The sequence below is a fragment of the Corvus cornix genome, chromosome Z (assembly GCF_000738735.6).
Source record: "Corvus cornix cornix isolate S_Up_H32 chromosome Z, ASM73873v5, whole genome shotgun sequence".
Lineage (NCBI taxonomy): Eukaryota > Metazoa > Chordata > Aves > Passeriformes > Corvidae > Corvus > Corvus cornix.
In genome coordinates this window covers 64,681,587-64,699,146 of record NC_046357.1, presented here as the reverse complement: position 1 = coordinate 64,699,146, position 17,560 = coordinate 64,681,587, and the positions used below count along the sequence as shown (strand labels likewise).

General features: G+C 46.8%; 1 protein-coding gene across 4 annotated transcripts in view; it reads left to right on the top strand.

Moving 5' to 3' along the window:
• Positions 1 to 3,199, top strand: part of DOCK8 (dedicator of cytokinesis 8) — a 91,709-nt gene extending 88,510 nt beyond the window's left edge. For all 4 annotated transcript variants that reach the window (XM_039567168.1, XM_039567169.1, XM_019282025.3 and 1 more), the window contains 2 exons: positions 80 to 247; positions 855 to 3,199. In XM_039567168.1, the coding sequence (XP_039423102.1) occupies positions 80 to 247; positions 855 to 918 (232 nt within the window). In that variant the 3' untranslated portion in view covers positions 919 to 3,199. The remainder of the gene's footprint in view (positions 1 to 79; positions 248 to 854) is intronic.
• Positions 3,200 to 17,560: the final 14,361 nt, after the last annotated feature.

Genomic DNA, 17,560 nt, shown 5'->3' with positions numbered 1-17,560 from the left:
AATCACCTAACACAAAGTGAATGAGTTTAACAGAAGTGGATTATATTTATCATGTCTTTTTTTCTTTCCTTTTGCCTAGGTGTGGTGAAGCAGTGGAGAAAAACAAGCACCTTATTACTGCTGACCAGAGGGAGTATCATCAGGAGCTCAAAAGAAACTACACGAAACTGAAGGAGAACCTTAGGCCCATGATTGAGAGGAAGATTCCAGAGCTGTACAAACCGGTAGTGAAAGTCCACAGCACAAGGTATAGTTAGGGCAGGGTTATCTGTTGTGGCCATACAAAAATATGCTATTTTTTTGCAAGGAAGAAAGGGAGTTTTACTGGCAGCTAAACCCAAGCCAGAATATACACTGCCCTCTCCATTGCTGATTAAAGAAATCTGCTGACTTCCACTGGAGATAATTGTAGGGTTAGCTGTGTTTCTCAAGCTCCACATTCCAGGGGTAGAGGATTTTTGTAATTTTAATGCATCATTAGATAAGACTTCCACCTCACCCTAACAAAGTTCCTGGAAACATCTTGTGATTTCTTCAACCTTTGAAGCCAGGAATGAGATAGAACAAGTATGGCACCATGTGGTCTTAAGCAGCATGGACTGAGTTGTCCTTTCACTACAGGAAACATAATCCTTTTCAGTCACGTGACTGAGACAGAAGAGTCTAATGTTCTTTGCTTATGAATATATGCTTCTTCACAACGCCACTGTGCCCGGTGTGGGGTGGGAGGAGAAGAAGAAATGACCACTCTGACCTGCTGACATAGAGCATGTTTCAGCTCCTTTTCACAAGACTGATATTTTTTTGATTGTTTTTCATTTGCCAACTTTATTTATTAATCTATTTCATTTCAGGGAGTCTTTTCGTAACCACAGTTTTAGGAAATATGATGCCCAGACTTCTTCCCAAAGCACCTAAGAACTAGCTGCTTCAGCCAAGGAAGAGCTTCATGCTGCAAGAAAGAAGTGACGGAGTATTTATTCTACATCTATGAAATCAGAAATCTGTCACAAGACAACATGTGCGCTTTCTGGATAGCATGCAGAAGAGCATTTACACAAGATCACTGAATGAAAACTAGGGGATAATTCCTAATCAAGCACATATCATGAAGGCTTGGAAAGGAAGGGGATGCTTTTTAGATACTTTTGTATATATTGTACAACAATCACCTAATGCAGAGGGGGGGGACCTTAGAGTGGTCAGTGGCATGAAGTCAGTCATGACTAGGTAACAGACAGAACTTCACGTGGCTTGGTTGAGGTGAATCCAAATAGCATGTCTAAGGAATAACGACAAATTCTGTGTTTTTATGGTCCTTTTCCAAGACAGCATTTATCCACGTGCTTTTGGCAATGAAGCACATTCTGCAAGTTAATCACATGCTTAAATATTGTCTTAATGAGGAGGGACATGGTCACCTGCTCAGTGTTTGCTGTGCTAGCGCTCTAGGAAAGGGTAATTTCCTCAGTTTCTGAACAGATCTCTGTCATGGTCCTTAACTGCATGGAGTTCTGCACAAGTTTTCTCAACCAAAGCATGAAAATCAAGAAGTAGTAATAAATAGTTCTTACAGATCTTCTAAATTTTTTTCTAAGTATAGGGACATGCATTATAGCGACTTGACATGCAGTTAGTAATCTGTGACATATGTAGCAGAGCTAACAAGTAATAGTTTAAAAAGAAGATGCTAAGCTATGACTGATTCTTTATTACATAAAGCTCTTATGTAGATAATTTTATCCAAAATTAACTACAGAAGCTCACAATGGGGATTTCCTGCAAATCACTTGGCTAAGGCTTTACTGCTGCTTAAGCGAAATTAGTGCATAATTTATGATACCTAGTACTTGGTATTTTTTGAGTCCTCAGCAAACATCCTACTAAATAACCTTTACAGCACCTCTCTGAAGTATGGAAATGTTATCACAATTTTGCAGATGAGGATGCGGAGAGAGAGGATAAATTAGGACTTTGGCACTCATTTTGGACTTTTGGAACTCCTTCCGTGAGGCAGTGGAAGAGCTACAATTTTTATTGTAACTATGCTTACCACATAATGTTAGTATTTTGAAACAAAGATCCACGAAAACGTCTTACATATTACTTCTTCTATGCCACCTCTTCAATGTTTTGGAAATTATACTTTAATGTTGATTAAAGCAACCAATTCCATTTGCCCAAGCACTGAATTTAATGTTAAAATTCAAGGAAATTTTTTCCTTTGTACTTCATTTTAAAAAGTTACAGTGAACTTTCTCAGAGCTGATGCCATATGTTTCTAAAGGCAAGGCCTCTTTGCTCCAAAAGTGTAAGGGAGATTGAGGCTGTTGGCTTTTAGTGGAAACATTTTGACTTTTTACAGTCACCTGCAGCCTTGCCGTTTGATAATATGAATATTCCAAGCGCTTCCTTGATACTTGTATCATATTTTCAATGTGCTTTGTAGAAGATCCGCATGGATGATCAAACAAGATGAGATGTGGAAGTAGGTGAAATAAACCCTGTAGTTACACAGAACTTGGGAGTGTAAGAAAATAATTTCCTTCCTCACTCATTGTATTATTAAATGAAATAATCAGGAATAAGTACTCCCTGATTTTGAAGTGAACACATCCAAAGTACATAAGCAAATGGTGTAAAAAACTCAAAGCAAAAGATGCCTCTATGTCAAGGTGGCTTCTCTATATTCAAGTTGCTCTGAAACAATTCTAGATTGAAAAGATTACTAATTTCCCAAAGTTCTGAAGCTATGAGATCTCTGCCTATCAGAACCTAGCCCCTTATCTGTTGTTTTTAACTGCTAGTTGAGGATAAAGGTCAGAATACTGTCATCTATCAACCCCACAATTCAACCTCGCTGTTTACAAGATACTTACCCTTTACAGCCTAACCAACAGAAACCTCAGGTAAACAAAACCCCTTACAGGTGTACAATAAACTAGTAATGAAGTAATGAACTGGTTCCTTGAATTGAAGTAATACTCAGGATAATATGAATACTGATGGACTCTTCACTCCCATTTTACAAGCTGAGCACCTTGCAATCAGATGGCCAGTCTTGCCCCCAGTTTGCATTTCACGTCCCTTGTAAATGGAACGTGGCTTGTACATTTCTTTCAAGAGCTGAACTATGTGAAGCAAACTTTCTATCTTAGGATATTCCATTTTGCAATAAAGCAACTGTTAAAACAGCGTATTTCGAAGTGCCTTTGTGTTGCATCTTATACCTCAATAGAATAAAGCTGGAAAGAAAATTTCAGTAGGAACAACATTTTCTAATAGAAGCACCATTCAGCAAAAAATATAAAGATTTGGGCAGAGGATGTGTTTGTCTGTCTTTAGGACAAATTGTGCCTGTTGCAGGGATTACAAGCAACAAGTTGCTTCCCAGCTTCTGTTTTTCATTCAGTGTTATGTGAAAAATGTCAGTGGGAAGCTCAGTGACAGTAGTGCCTTCACTACTTCCTCTGGGCTGTAGCTGTAGAGCAGAAATATGCCTGATTCCTGAACTCACCATCTGGGTGATTTAAGACTAGGGAAAGTTTTGTGTGTCCAGACTAGGTAGGTCCAGGGCTAAACTGCTGAGGCTGTCAAAGGGGAACCAGCAGGTGAGCACTACACCATCCTAGACATTTGGCTGGGAATTCACCAGAGCTCCTTCACTCCTTGCATTTACCACCAGCAAGCACCAGCTTTTAGGAGCACGGTGCTGAATTTGGCACAGGAATCCTCTAGCTCAGGAGTTGACCACGTCAGCCACGCCCTGTCCTGCGGCAGCACACAGGTGGCAAGGCAGTGACCAGCAGCCTCAGGTCTGCGCACAGCCCCGCTGCCACAGGAGAGCACGCCCGATCCAGACCGGGTGTCAGCACACACTTGCACATCAGGCAGATGTAAGGAGTCCGTGCTGGCTATGAGAAGGCAGCAATAATGCCTGGAAGTACAAATGTCAGCGCGTTTTGAAAACATTTGAACGTTGAGGTAGCTGCTTTTGGTCAGCACTACAAATCCTACATGGGCAGCCCTAATGCTGGATTTCCTGGTTTGCAGAACAGCATCTATACAGGGAGCACACCTTTCATGCTACTTGAAAGAAACCATGACATGGAGAGGTGATGGACTGAACAGGCACAGCTATGAGTAGGAGTAGCCACACTTGTGCCAGCTACAGAGAAAAGCAGTGTTGTCACTTAAAATTGGCAGGTCTGGGTTACTTGACCTCTCCTGGGAAGCTGAATGCTTTCTCATTATGTTTCCCACCAATTGTGAAGGCTTGGAAAAGCAAAAGCAAACCTTTAAACTCTTTTTTTGTTGTTTTTCTTTTTGTCTGTTGGAAGTATCATTGCCTCAAATATTTCAAAAAGGGCAATTAAAGCTTAGCAGACGGCCTGACACAGAGCCAGCTAGGATGCTTTCAGGTGTTTCAATCTCTCAAAGCAATGGTTCTTATGAAAATAATACTGTTTTACTGGAGTTTACTGCACTACAGTGCTGATGCCTTCTGGTAGAGGGGAACACATACAAGCAGTGTTCATAGGGTGTTGCCTTTAGTGCTGAATTTGGGAGTGGGGTAGTTTGGGGAGTTGCTTGGCTGACTATGTTCTAACCATCTTTTAAATGGGTTAAACAGAGTGATTAAAAAATAACCAAGAGGTCTTGAATAAGGCATCTCAGGTTGGGTAATGCTCCAGTCTAATCAGTGCACTGAAAGGAGAAGCAGCCCCCATGGGAAAAGTCCTTTTTGATTACATGAATACAGACAATGCACTCTCACAGTAGAACCCAGTGTTTTGGAAAGTTACAGTACATTTTGGCATTCATTGAGCACTTCACATAGTGTATTGAATATGTTTCTGTGACTCCTTATGTTCTTACTGAGGGATTGGTTTAAATTACTCATTTTCATTACAAACCAGACTGTTTTGCAAGTGTTCAAGAATTAAAAAACTAACCTTGAAGAAGTTTTTTGCAAACAATGTTGTCCCTCAATATTGGTCAGTCAAAAATCCTGAAAATATCAAACTAAGTGTTTAGCTGATCAAACCAAACAAACTAAAACCCTGAAGATGCTCAATAGTAACTTTTATCAGAATAATTTAGAAAGCCTTGAACATTTTGTTCAGCTTGGCTGTTCTAAGCAATTTGATGCTTTGCACCCCTCAAAACAAAATTTTCTCCTTAGAAAAAAAAAAATTGAATTTTACTTTTTTTTTTAAGTTTCCCTTAATGGATTTAAAAGATACCTAAATCACTAGACACCTTTTTTCTGTGTTCATTTAGGACTATGTCTTGTTCCAGAAAAAAGGTTTTTCACTATCAGGCTCTATTCATGGAGTATTTCTAAACATGCAACTATTAATAGGATGCAAATTACAAAAGGAAATTAAATAACCAAAGGGACAAGGTGTTCCAGCTGGATGGCAAGAGGACTATGTCTTGTGCATTTAATAAACACCTGCAAAACAACTGGAAGGGAAGATTTCCTATCACACATTTCTGATTTCCCCAAATGTGAACATCTGTGCAAATTTCTTTTCCCCAAGAAGAGCTCAGTGGAAACAAACAAACCAACAAACAAACAAATGCAAGCTTAGCATTGCTGATACATCTAGAATTTGAAAGTGCCAGAAAGCTATCTTAAAACCTTAAGAACCTCAAGCAAACAACTGTTTCTGGACTTAATACATAGTGAAGAAAGGAAGTATGGACAATACCCCGTCCCTTCCTTTATTTGCGGGTCAGCTTTTAGAGAGATGAACAGTCCCTTCTCAGGTATCAAAGAAAGGCTGGAAGTGCTCCAAAGGAGTGTGCTCCTTTTTGAGTTAAGGCATAAAATCCCAGGCTCAAATCTAAACCCTTGAGGAGGCATTTTTCCCAGGGGAAGAAAATGAAGGGGAAGGGAAGGGGAAGGGGAAAGGGAAGGGGAAGGGGAATGGGCTGATAGCAAGAACAACGTTACAAAAATTAAGTTGCTAGCACTTGCCTCAGAGGCTGGAGATTTCTTGGCAGCCTGGAAGGATGGCATCTTCACTGTACTTCATACTGCCAGCTTTTAACATTGGGAGAATAATATTGAATCAACAGTGTCTAAAAGATTTCAAAGAGGTTGGTTTATGTAAGAGGCTTCAACCATTGATTGAATTAGGAAGAGCAAAACTCCTGTAATCTGTGGCAGGTTAAAGAGCATACAGGACTGTGTAAAAAGGATTGCTCAGCTCAGGTTGTAGGGAAACCCAGTTGCCCCCAAGGCCTGCTGCAGCCTAGGACAAAGGCTGCAGCTGGGTGAAAGAAATCCATCCATTAATAAGCAATCAGAGAGGAAAAGATCAAAAACCCAACACACTGCTGGGAACAAAGGAAGCAGTTCTTTAAAAGGGCAAGGTAAATTGCTGAATGCATCTCACTTTCTAGACCATGTGGGACACTCAGCACCAAACTGAGGGCTGTTGTGCACTAATGGCAGCTCTCAGGCAAAAAGTAATCACAAAATATTTAAACAAATACATAAAATAGGGAAAAGTCTATTTTTCTTTTCCTGATAAAAATATTCTTAGGTTTTGTGGGGCTTTTGTGGATTTGGTGGGCTGGGTTTGTTTGTTTGTTTTGTTGTTTATGTGGGTTTTGGTTTGTTTCACTTTGTTTTGATTTTTTTAATGCTGACTTCCTGGATTTTGCTAGTTTCCACCAAGAACTGGGAAACTGCAAAAGCAACAAACAAAAGGCACATGCTTTCTCATCCCTCCGTTGAAGGAGGCAGAATAAACATTGGGATTGCTGCTTCCAGGAGAGGATTCAGGCTCTTTAGGAGTGACATGGCCCTGCACATCTCCTGCAGTAATGGGTGCCAAGAGTGACCACTTGTTCCACATCCCCTGCACAAAAGGGGTGCTGTGGATGGAAATTATATAGCTTGGAAATAAATTCATAATCAGGCGTAGTTTGAAGAAACACAGGGAACTGCAGCATGTCCCATTATTTCCACTAGTTTTGGTTCACAGATAATTTTCTCCATGACTAATTGATGGAGGATGCACCCCAAATGTACCCCCCAGTGGCTCTGCAGTTCTGGGATCCTGCTCACAAGGCAAGCACCATCACTGGGGCACTGGCCCTGCGGCATCAGCTGCTGTGAGAGCACTCAGAGTGTTTCAATGGTGGAGAAAATCTTCCTAGAAAGGCTGTCTGAGCCTTCCTACAATGCTGGTCATTCCCACAGCCTGGTAAGGAAAAGCATTTAACATAAGGTACTTGTGGTTGCAAAACTGGAACTTGTTTAATCCTCTGTTTAACTTCAGCATTGTCTTTTGAACAGTTCCCATCCCTGCTCTCCCTGACTGCTGTAAGTCATTCCCTGCCCAAGATCCCTTTACCTGACTGCTGTGAACCTATGTGTGGTTTGAGTAGGACAGTTCAGTGTAGAGCGGAGTGTCCACAAAAGTGGTGGAGTGGCTCACAGCTCCGCAGGCATGGCTGCAGGGGCACACTGGGAACAAGAACCATGCAGGAGAGCTGGGACATGCCAGCACGGGACACTGACAACAGCTGCTCAATGCCACTGCTTGGAAGGAGGGCAGAAAGCTGCCCAAACTCAAGAAGTCATTTGGGGATTAACTTATTTTTTTGAATCCTCAGCAGTGGCATGAATAAAGTACCAAAGTGCATTCCCTGCATCCAGGGAGAACTACACACCATGTATTAAAAACTGTGACTCTCCATGTGTTCCAGGGTGGTCTGAGACAGTGAGAGGATACCTGAAACAGTGAAAGGATACCTGTGTCCAAACAACAACTGCCAGGTCCCAGCTGAAGCATCTGGCTACCAAAAATAAAGAAATGGTTTCGTTTAATGGATGAATCTGTACTTACTGTCTGTGCCAGGTTGTGTTGTCAGTAGGTAGAAGGCTGAAGGCTTACACTGCTAGTCAGGAGTTCACTGAAACACAAATAACAGTGTTACTACACCAGGCATGCTGCACCCCTGCTGCTGCAACCGCCAGTGTTGGATGCTTCAGGATGAGAAATCTCTGTGAGTTACAAGAGAGGATCTACACCCACAACCAGTGCTATAAAGCACAGATTAATCAGCATGGCATGCATTCGAAGAACAGATAAAAACTGTCCCCAGTCTCTGCAAAGCAGCTGCACACTAATGTCTTCAAAACAGGAAAAAACCACCTGTGGTCTTCTTCAGCTTGATCTCCAGTCAAGGTGAGACCTTTAGTGTTGAGAGCCGTCATTAAATGACCATCAGATGGGTCCCTATTTAAGTCAGTCAGCAGGTGAGAAAGAAGATGGCTCCACCACCCTTCTCAACAAAATGCCCAAGTACATAAAGTTGTTTCTTGCATTTTTACAGTTAAGGCCCTAAATATCCTGATCCTATTTCTTTAAATAATATACCATGCCTCTAAGTTAAAATCCTCTCATGAATTTGAAACTAGAATGAAGGTTGAGAAACCCCATTCTAAGAGGAGAGTTGTCTAATGAATTTGACGAAATCAAATCATGATCATAGGAATCAAATCATCATTTGTACAAAGTAACAAATCTGTCTGTGCAGAAGAGCAGTCCTTGCTGGCCCAATTCTTGCACAGAGCACATTTTAATATGAGAATCTGCAGTGTATAAACACAGAAAACTCCAAATGCCTTGTATGTAAAATGTAGAGTTCCTTCGAAGTATGCCTCAGGACTTACCTATGTCCTGCTGTGGAGCCAAAATGAAGGAGAAACTCCTGCAATGACCCACACATCAGGGAAACAAATGCTGGGGTAATGTGTTTCTTCATTCTGCCATTCCTTGGGTTGAACACGCACAAATTTAGGATTGCATCAAATGAGTCTAATTTCTAGAGTTGATTTTATAAATTTCTTGTTCCAGCAAGAAATTGCCAATGGTTTTTCTGTCCTGCCTTTTTCCTACAGTTACTGCTTTTGCCTTTTACTATAGGTCTCCAGTTTGCTGTTGGGGTGCTATAAAATGTTTCCTCCCTGCCCTGGCATGTAAGACAGGTATCCTGTGAATATCCAACTTCATTCAGGCCAACTCTGCCTCTCACGAACTGTTATGCAGACCTGCTCATCTCCCCCAGCACACGCATCCAAATAGACCTTTGGTGATAATTTTATGCTTTGGCGTGATTCTCCAGTGTAGTTCAAAACCCCAGTTGCTCTATGCACATATCCATTAAGGAAACTATTCTATTAATCTCTCAGATGAATCATGACAGACATCAAGTCCAAGTAAGGCCTTTTGCAGAGACTGACCTTGGTTGTACAACTTCATTGTATTGATGATACAACTACATTAAACTGCAGTGGCCTCCTTGCCCTGCTCAAAAATAAAGGTCTGGGAGCTCTGGGGAATCAAGTTTTGGGGCTCGAGTACTGAAGAGCTGGCCAGAGTAGCGACCCATGCACCGATACGATTTGAGCATCATTCTCTGCTTTATTGTTTAACTATGCAAGCTGATATCTACTTTGCAAAGATTCACACCCAGTCCCTCTAGACAGCCTCAAATCCGCGGGGGAGCCGACCAGTGTATTGCTTTGCCAAGGACTTTCAGGGGTGCCTGCAGCCAGGTGTCTTCCAGGCTTGCCTGCAGCCAGGGGCCAGTTTAGGGGTTTTTCCTCAGCAACCCTGGTTTGTCCAATTTTTCCAGGGGTATCATATGCCCCTGTTCCACAAGGAATCGCTCTACACATCCCCCATTTTCTTTTTGGGCAACCCAGGCCTGGTCGATGATCTTTCGCAGCCCCGCTTTAATGCCAGAAAAAATGCACCCAAATACTATTAAGCCTAATATAACTACAAATAGCAATCGGCAGCCTTCTACTACGAAGGTACGCAGCTATCTGCTGATACCCAGACCCTTAAGCCAATCTCCAATAGGGTTGTCTGTCTCCCGAAGGTTGTGCACGCCCCTCTGGAAGTCAGAAAGGTGCTTGTGAATTGAGACAGAGTGGTCAGAAAGATCCATACAGCACATACCTTGGAAACCTTCACAGCTGTGGCCGTGGGCTAATAGTAGAAAATCAGTGGCTGCCCTATTTTGTAATACTGCCTGCCTAACACTAGTAACACCTGCACTTAGCTCGTCAAGCATCTGCGAAGTTACGTTTAGCTCATCCCTCGCCCAGCAAGCAAGTTTATGTAATGTTGCGTGCGCCCTAGCTGCTGAAGCACCAGGTAAAAACATAGATGCTAGCCAAATTGTACTACCACTCCAAAAGATGGGCTCTTCATTCTTTTTACATTTGAGTTCATGGATTGAACGCCGCACCCTGGTTTCAGTGCGGTGGGTGATATTTAAGAGTTGATGTAGGTTTGGATGGAACAGGGTGAGTTTCCCTAAGTAGCACAGTCCCCCATGTGGGCTGGCGGGAACCCCGTTCCACACGCGGTCCCCGCATATTAAGAACGTACCACTGGGGAGGCGTTTCGGGGCTTGACCCATGAGGTTGATTCAGTAGTAAATTGCTTCGGACTCGTCGTTTCTCAGAAACCAGTCTGCAAGAGGGTCAACAGTGGCCCGAAGGCGCCTATTAACATTTAATTGACTGGTAGTAGGAGGCTCGAATGTCATATAACCATCCCCAGTTTGGTTTGTGGAACCCAGTAGATCTAACTCTTCTGGTATTCCCATGGTGACATTGATATTTTCAAGAGTGCACCTTGCCAGCAGGCACGCTGCTGTGCAGGCTTGAGTCCGATCAGCCCTGAACAACTGCCATTGCCTGTGGCGTTCCCTATCAGGGAGCTGTTGTCTAGCATCCCTCGGAAGTCTTGCGGGTTAAAATATGGGACCCCAATTAAGCAGGTGCAAAATGGGTCCCCTGGCGTGGCTAGGCTCAGACACATAGAGTCTTGCCCTCTTAAATTAGCTAGGGTGACCCACATGTTTTGTCTCTTTTGGATTGCTGTCAACATGGCGTGGGACCTGGTTAGGATGCTACGAGAAGCAAACCTCTCAGAATGTTTGCAGGCCCAGTGCTGCTTGGTCACTTTCCAGCTCTCGGGGGCCACCACATGCTGCCGCGGGACACGAACCTGTGTGCTACACTCTCGCCCTAACACTGCCACACTCCGTACTGCCTTCACTCGGTGTAAATGGGCAGACAGCCGATCAAAGATGTCCACCAATGCCCTTTTCTCAAGACAGTCAAAAACAATTCCCCACTCTACCTCTGTGTCTGGTGCTATACCCAAGAATTTATGCAACTCCCCTTCTTGGTTCCGCCTTCGATCACGGTCCGCACAAGGTGGGCACATATATCACCCTCTTTTTAACGTTAGCTTCTGTGTCCAGAGGGTCTGCCGACAACCACCGCAAGTCACTAGCAACCACTGAGGGCAGCTGTTACATTCGCCACAGGGTCTCGCTATTTTCCCCACTACAGAGAGTGGTGGACCAGGCAAGTTCTCAGCCCCCTCACTCAGCCACGTCTGCAGCCTCTCCCAAGGCTTCTTGGGATGGGGGTCCCAGTGTTCCAGCTGTTGTAGTAGTGGCGTCACTTTACTCAGGAGCCGATGCTGACTGCGCCTTCTTGCTTCAGGGTCCTGCATGCGTACCACGGCACCACTTGCTGGGCACCCACAGCAGTCCCTCTGGGGAGGAAACACACATATATCCTCGGCCGTTAAATAGCCAGCACTGGGCTGGGACCTTCCCACAACCCCGTTCGAGGGTTACGGTACAAAACACTTATTCCTGGAAGAGCTCGCTCGATTCCCCTACCAACTGTCTGATGATGGACTGCCACTGGAGGCTCCTCCCTATCCCTGGCCAGAGAGAGGAAGTTCAACGTAAACAGCACTTTGCTTAGCCATTTATTTGGTTCCATCTCTTCCCCTTTCTGTTGGCCCAGATATTCTTTTAGTGTACAATGGGCTCTCTCTACCACTGCCTGACCAGTGGGCGAGTGTGGGATCCCCGTGATATGTTCTACCTCCAACTGCTGCATAAATCTGGCTAGGCGACTGCTGGTGTATGCTGGCCCATTGTCCACTTTGATCTTTTTGGGTACCCCCATTACTGCAAAGCAAGAGAGCAGATGCCGCTCCACATGCAATGCCTTCTCTCCTGTCTGTGCGGTAGCCCATAGGAAGTGTGAAAAGGTGTCAATTGTTACATGGACATAGCGCTGTCGGCCGAATTCAGGGACGTGAGTGACGTCCATTTGCCAGAGCTTGAGAGCTTTCAAACCCTTGGTATTAACCCCCACTCCCAACCCAGGGCCGTGATGGCTACAGCGGGGACCAGCCTGCACTGTGCCTTTCGCTTCTATCAGCTGGATCCTAAACTGTCTCTGCAGGGATTTTGCGTTTTGGTGGAACAAATCATGGCTACATCTGGCTTGCTCAAAAGTGTTCGCAGGCGGGAGATGCACTATGGGGGCACAGGTCACCGCCTCGTCTGCACAGGCATTGCCCTCTCCCAGCCCAGTGTTCCACTGGTGGCTCCAAACGTGCAGGATACAGTAGGGGTGTGTCCGTTGTTGCAGGATGTGCCGCAATGTAATGAGCAGTCTGCCCAGATGTTCGTTGTTGGTACGCCGGATTTCTGCATCATGGATCCGTTGGGCTACTCCAATGACATATAGGGCATCGCTGACTACATTCACCAGTTCCTTCGACCACTGTTGTAAGGCCCATATCACGGCACGCAGTTCGAGTGTTTGCAGGCTGTCGGCCGGTTCTCTCGCTATGACATGAGTCTTCCAGCGGTCATTCTCTTTCCACACACAGGTGGCCCGCTTCATCTTCCTCTCCGCATCCGTGAACACCGTGTGCCCTAGTACCGGCCGTTCTACATTCAGCAGGCGGTCCAGCCACTCATAGCGCCCCAGCAACTGCGCCAGCCTTCCCTGTGGACGCTTGTTATGAACCACGCCGGTGAATCCGAGCAGAGCTTCTTGCAGTGCCTCCGCATGGCGTAGCATCCACTCCAAGTCCCCTGTTCGGACTGGTATACTGATGTCCTCTGCCTCCCTGCTGTCCAACTCCACCACTCGGTAGTGACTCTTTCGGATTAAAAGCGCTACCATCTCTACCCTGGACTGCAGTCTGAAGTGTGGCTTAGTTGGCGGGAAGATCCATTTGAGAATCCGGATGTCCTCCCCCTCTTTCTTTTGCCATTGGTGGATGATGGCATGTGAACCTGCTGCACCGATCAGGGTGATGAGGATGGCGAGTGGGACTCCTTCTTCTCTGGGTGACACCCATGCGTGCTGCAGCTTATCTGCGACCTTGGCGAGAGCTGCTGCTTGGTCTGGGGAGCATTCTCGAGGCTCGGCAGCGTTCGTCCCATGCAGCCATGGCAGGAAGGGGGCGAGGTTGGCGTTCATGATTCCCGCGACTCTGCAGATCTCCTAGCAGCCATTGCGCATCATGGAGCATGGAGATTTCTGTGTTTAGCTCTATCTTTTGGGGCCTAACTTGCGATTCTGATATGAGCCAGCCCAGGTGCAGTCTGCTGGATCTTCTTGGGGGCGATCTCTAATCCAGTCTCACACAGTTGCTCTCTGACCCATTGCATCTCTTTATCTGGGAACTCTTTAGCAGGATGTCATCCATGTAACGGTAGATGAGTGCTTCTGCGTAGTGTCGTTGAATCAGACGTAGTGCCCAGTCAACATATAGCTGACACAGGGTGGGGGAATTTTTCATCCCCTGGGGCAGGACAACCCACTCGTAGAGCTTAGTAGGCTCACTGCGATTCTTTGTGGGCACTGTAAAGGCAAAATGTTCTGTGTCCTTTGGATGCAGTGGGATTGTGAAAAAGCAGTCCTTTAAGTCAATTACAGTGATTTGCCATCCCGCTGGGACCATTGTAGGAGCTGGTAGCCCAGGTTGCAGTGCTCCCATAGTTTGCATGCGCGCATTCACTTGGCAAAGGTCATGAAGGAGGTGCCATTTTCCTGACCTCTGTGGGATCACAAAGATGGGGGTGTGCCATGGGCTGACCGAAGGCTTGATGTGTCCTGCCGCTAGCTGTTCTGCAACAAGCTGTTCTACTATCTTCAGCCTTTTGTCTGTTACCGGCCACTGCTCGACCCAGACAGAGTCATCTGTTAACCAGGTGAGAGCCCATATGGGCGGCTGATCGGCAGCGGCCGTCAGCATAAATGCTGGTCTGTGGTGAGCACAAGGCCTAGCTGCGCAAGGATGTCACGTCCGATCAGGCCTTGCAGGGTCTGAGGCAGCTCCATAACATAGGGGCGACACACAATGGTTTGATTGTCCTCAAACTCTAGGGTAATTGGGGTTGCACTTACTTGGGGGATTTGTGTTCCCCCCACCCCTACCAGCATGGCTGCTGGTTTTTCCAGTCCCCAACCAGGTGGCCATACCACTTGGTTAATTATGGTAACGTCGGCCTCTGTGTCGAAAAGCTGTATTTTGATGGCTTCTGCCCCACTTCGCAGGATCACTTGCTGCTGAGGTCTCTGGGCCAGGTTCAACGTCCAAAACACGTCAAACCCAGAGGACCCAAAAGTGTGGTCTCAGCGGACGTTGTTGTTGCTGGTCCCTCCGTTGGTCATTAGGGGAATGGGGACAATTTGGGCAATGGGACTGCCCTGCAGGATAGTCACGGGTGGTTGCAGCGTGTAGGCCATGATCTTAATTTTGCTGGTGTAGCCGGTGTCGATGACTCCAGGGAGCACTATTACTCCCTGCCGGCTGGTTGATGACCGCCCCACGAGTAGGCCACCCAGACGAGGGCTGTCTGATGACAGGGGGCCCTTGGCTGTGGTCGGGATCAGGGTGACCTGGTGGTTCATCAGTGTGACTTCTATTGAGGTTGCCACATCCACTCCGAGGCTCCCTCAGGTGGCTGGCTGGTTCCGGTGAAGGAAACCATCGGGGTTGCACTCGACTCGTGGCTCTTTGGGGCGCTCACTTGTGTCCTGGTGTGTGGCCCCACCATGCTGCACTGGCCATTTCCCGCATGGTGGCATGCTATGGTGGCATGGTTGCCGGAATTGCAGTTGTGGCACCATGCTGTTTTCCAGCAAGTACGCCTCAGGTGCCCCTCTTCACCGCATCGGAAACAGGGTACTCTGCCTGTCTGGGGACCAGGAGGTGGGCCAGCGTCCTTTGCCCCCTTTTTTCTTTGCGCCCCTCCGGTCAGTGCTGTGGCGATGACTTGTCCCTGTTTTTGCAAGACATTCTGCAGCGTTGCAGTAAATGCAACTGTTTTGAGATAACTGCTCTGCACGGCTAGCACGCACGAGCATCTCATCCACTCCTGCTCCCTGGGGCAGTGTAGCAAGAATCGTCTTAGTTTGCCTATTAGCATTTTCAAAGGCAAGGGTCTGGAACATTTGCTCTTGGAGCTCTTTGGAGAGCTCAGTTGCGTCCTTCAAGGCTGCTGACAGACGGTCAATGAACTGACCATATGGCTCCGACAGCCCCTGTTGGACTGCTGCATACAGAGGAGACTTCTTCTTTTCAGGTACTGACAACAAGGCTTTATGGGCAAGAGTCTGTGACAACTGATGAATTATTGTGGGCATGGTCAGTTGCATCACTGTTGCTCCAAAAGCCCCGCTCCCAGTTAGCGTGTCAGCTTGGATCGCATACAGTGGGTCTTGTGTATCACCTTGGTGTTTGCTAGCTTCTTCTTGTGCTAGCCGCTTCCACGTTCGCTCCTAGAGCAGGAACTATGAAGGGGTTAACAACAATTGTGTGATGCTGATGCAATCATTAGGATACAGGACATCTGCTGTAAAGATAAACTGCAGGATGCTCCGTGTAGCTTCGGACCGTAAGCCATGCATGGTGACCGTTTGCTTTCCTTGCTGTAAGAGCTTCCAGTCATGGGGTTCCTTCCCACTTTGCAGTGTCCCCTTGTATCAGTACAGGGCAGGCCAGGGCATCTACGGCTTGCCAATCTCCTTCAATGGTTGCATTACAGACAACTCCATTCCATCTCCTTCGCAATGGGTTAGTCCTCACCATTGGGGCTGATGGAGGCGATGGCTGCACCTCCTCTTGCGGGAATGGAAGGGCCATAGGCACTGTGCCCGGTTCTCCTGACAGGAACGTAGGAGCTCTGGTGGCTGTCTTGACCGGTGGGTCCACGGGACGCCACGGTGCTGATGGTGTGGTTTCGCAAGCCTTAGACTCCAGCGCGTCCTGACACGTAGACAATTCAGCAAGCTTCTTCGTTAATTCATGCATCATCTCTCGGTGCTTCTCCTCCTCTTGGGGCTGACCCCCAGCAGCCCTGGCTGGCTCTGGCTCTGGCTCTGCAGGTGACAAAGCCGTAGAGGCTGCTTTGCAGTCAGACAATGATCCGCTGTCCGGCAGAGGGGGTGACGCACTGCCGTTTTCAGCTGGGAGCTAGGACTGCTCGTTTCTCCTCTGCTCGCCTGTGCCCCGCCCCCAGGGTCGGGAGCCTGAGCTTCCACCTTTGCAACCATTTCTCCCTCAGACTTCGGAGGGATAACTTCCTTCCCTGCCGGGTCCAGCAGCTCCCGCAGCGAGCAGACGGGTGCTGCTGTTCCCCTCATAGGTCTACCCGCGGTCAGCCCGAAGAATTGTGCAACCCTGGACTCCGACCTGGTCTCCGGCTGCTGCTCTGTGAGACCCCTGTCTCTTTCCTTTCCAGGGCCACCACCCCCCAGGGCTTCCATGGCCACCGTGGCCACCTTCCTCTCTGCTTTCATTTCTTCGAGGGTGCTAGTCACGGCTCTCCAAGTTAATCCGAGAGCTTTAGCTTCTTTACCTTCCTTTCCACCCTCAATCATGGACAGCCACAGTCTGTTTCCAACTTCCCACCGCTCTTTGGTCAAGGACAAAAGCGAAGTGCATTTCAAAAACCCTGTTCCCGGGCCCACGTAATAAGGGCATAAAGATCTCGATCTTTTACAGTCTCGCCTCTCTTAGAGAGGATACTGGCTAGGAGACGAGTGCCGGCCTTGTATTCCATAGCTTCTTACCTGCAGGGGCTTGCTTGGCCGCGCGAGCTCTGGTCTCTGGCTCCGCTCAACTTTTTTGCCGGGACACTCCCACTCTAGCCCTCCAGGCTCCTCACCATCCTTGTGATGATTCGGAGTCTTGCTGCATCTAAGCGAAACGCGTTTAAGCGAACACCAAACCGCATTTAAGTGAAAAATCACTCAAGTCCCTGTTCGGGCGCCAGGTTTTGGGGCTCGAGTACTGAAGAGCTGGCCAGAGTAGTGACCCATGCACCGATACGATTTGAGCATCGTTCTCCGCTTTATTAACTATGCAAGCTGATATCTACTTTGCAAAGATTCACACCCAGTCCCTCTAGACAGCCTCTAATCCGCGGGGGAGCCAACCAGTGTATTGCTTTGCCAAGGACTTTCAGGGGTGCCCGCAGCCAGGTGATTTCCAGGCTTGCCTGCAGTCAGGGGCCAGTTCAGGGGTTTTTCCTCAGCAACCCTGGGTTGTCCAATTTTTCCAGGGGTATCATATGCCCCTGTTCCACAAGGAATCCCTCTACAATCAAGCATTCTTTAAAATACTTCAGGGAATAAAAGTTTGGTGGCAACTTTTTCCTCTGTCTTATTAGAGTTGCTCAAACC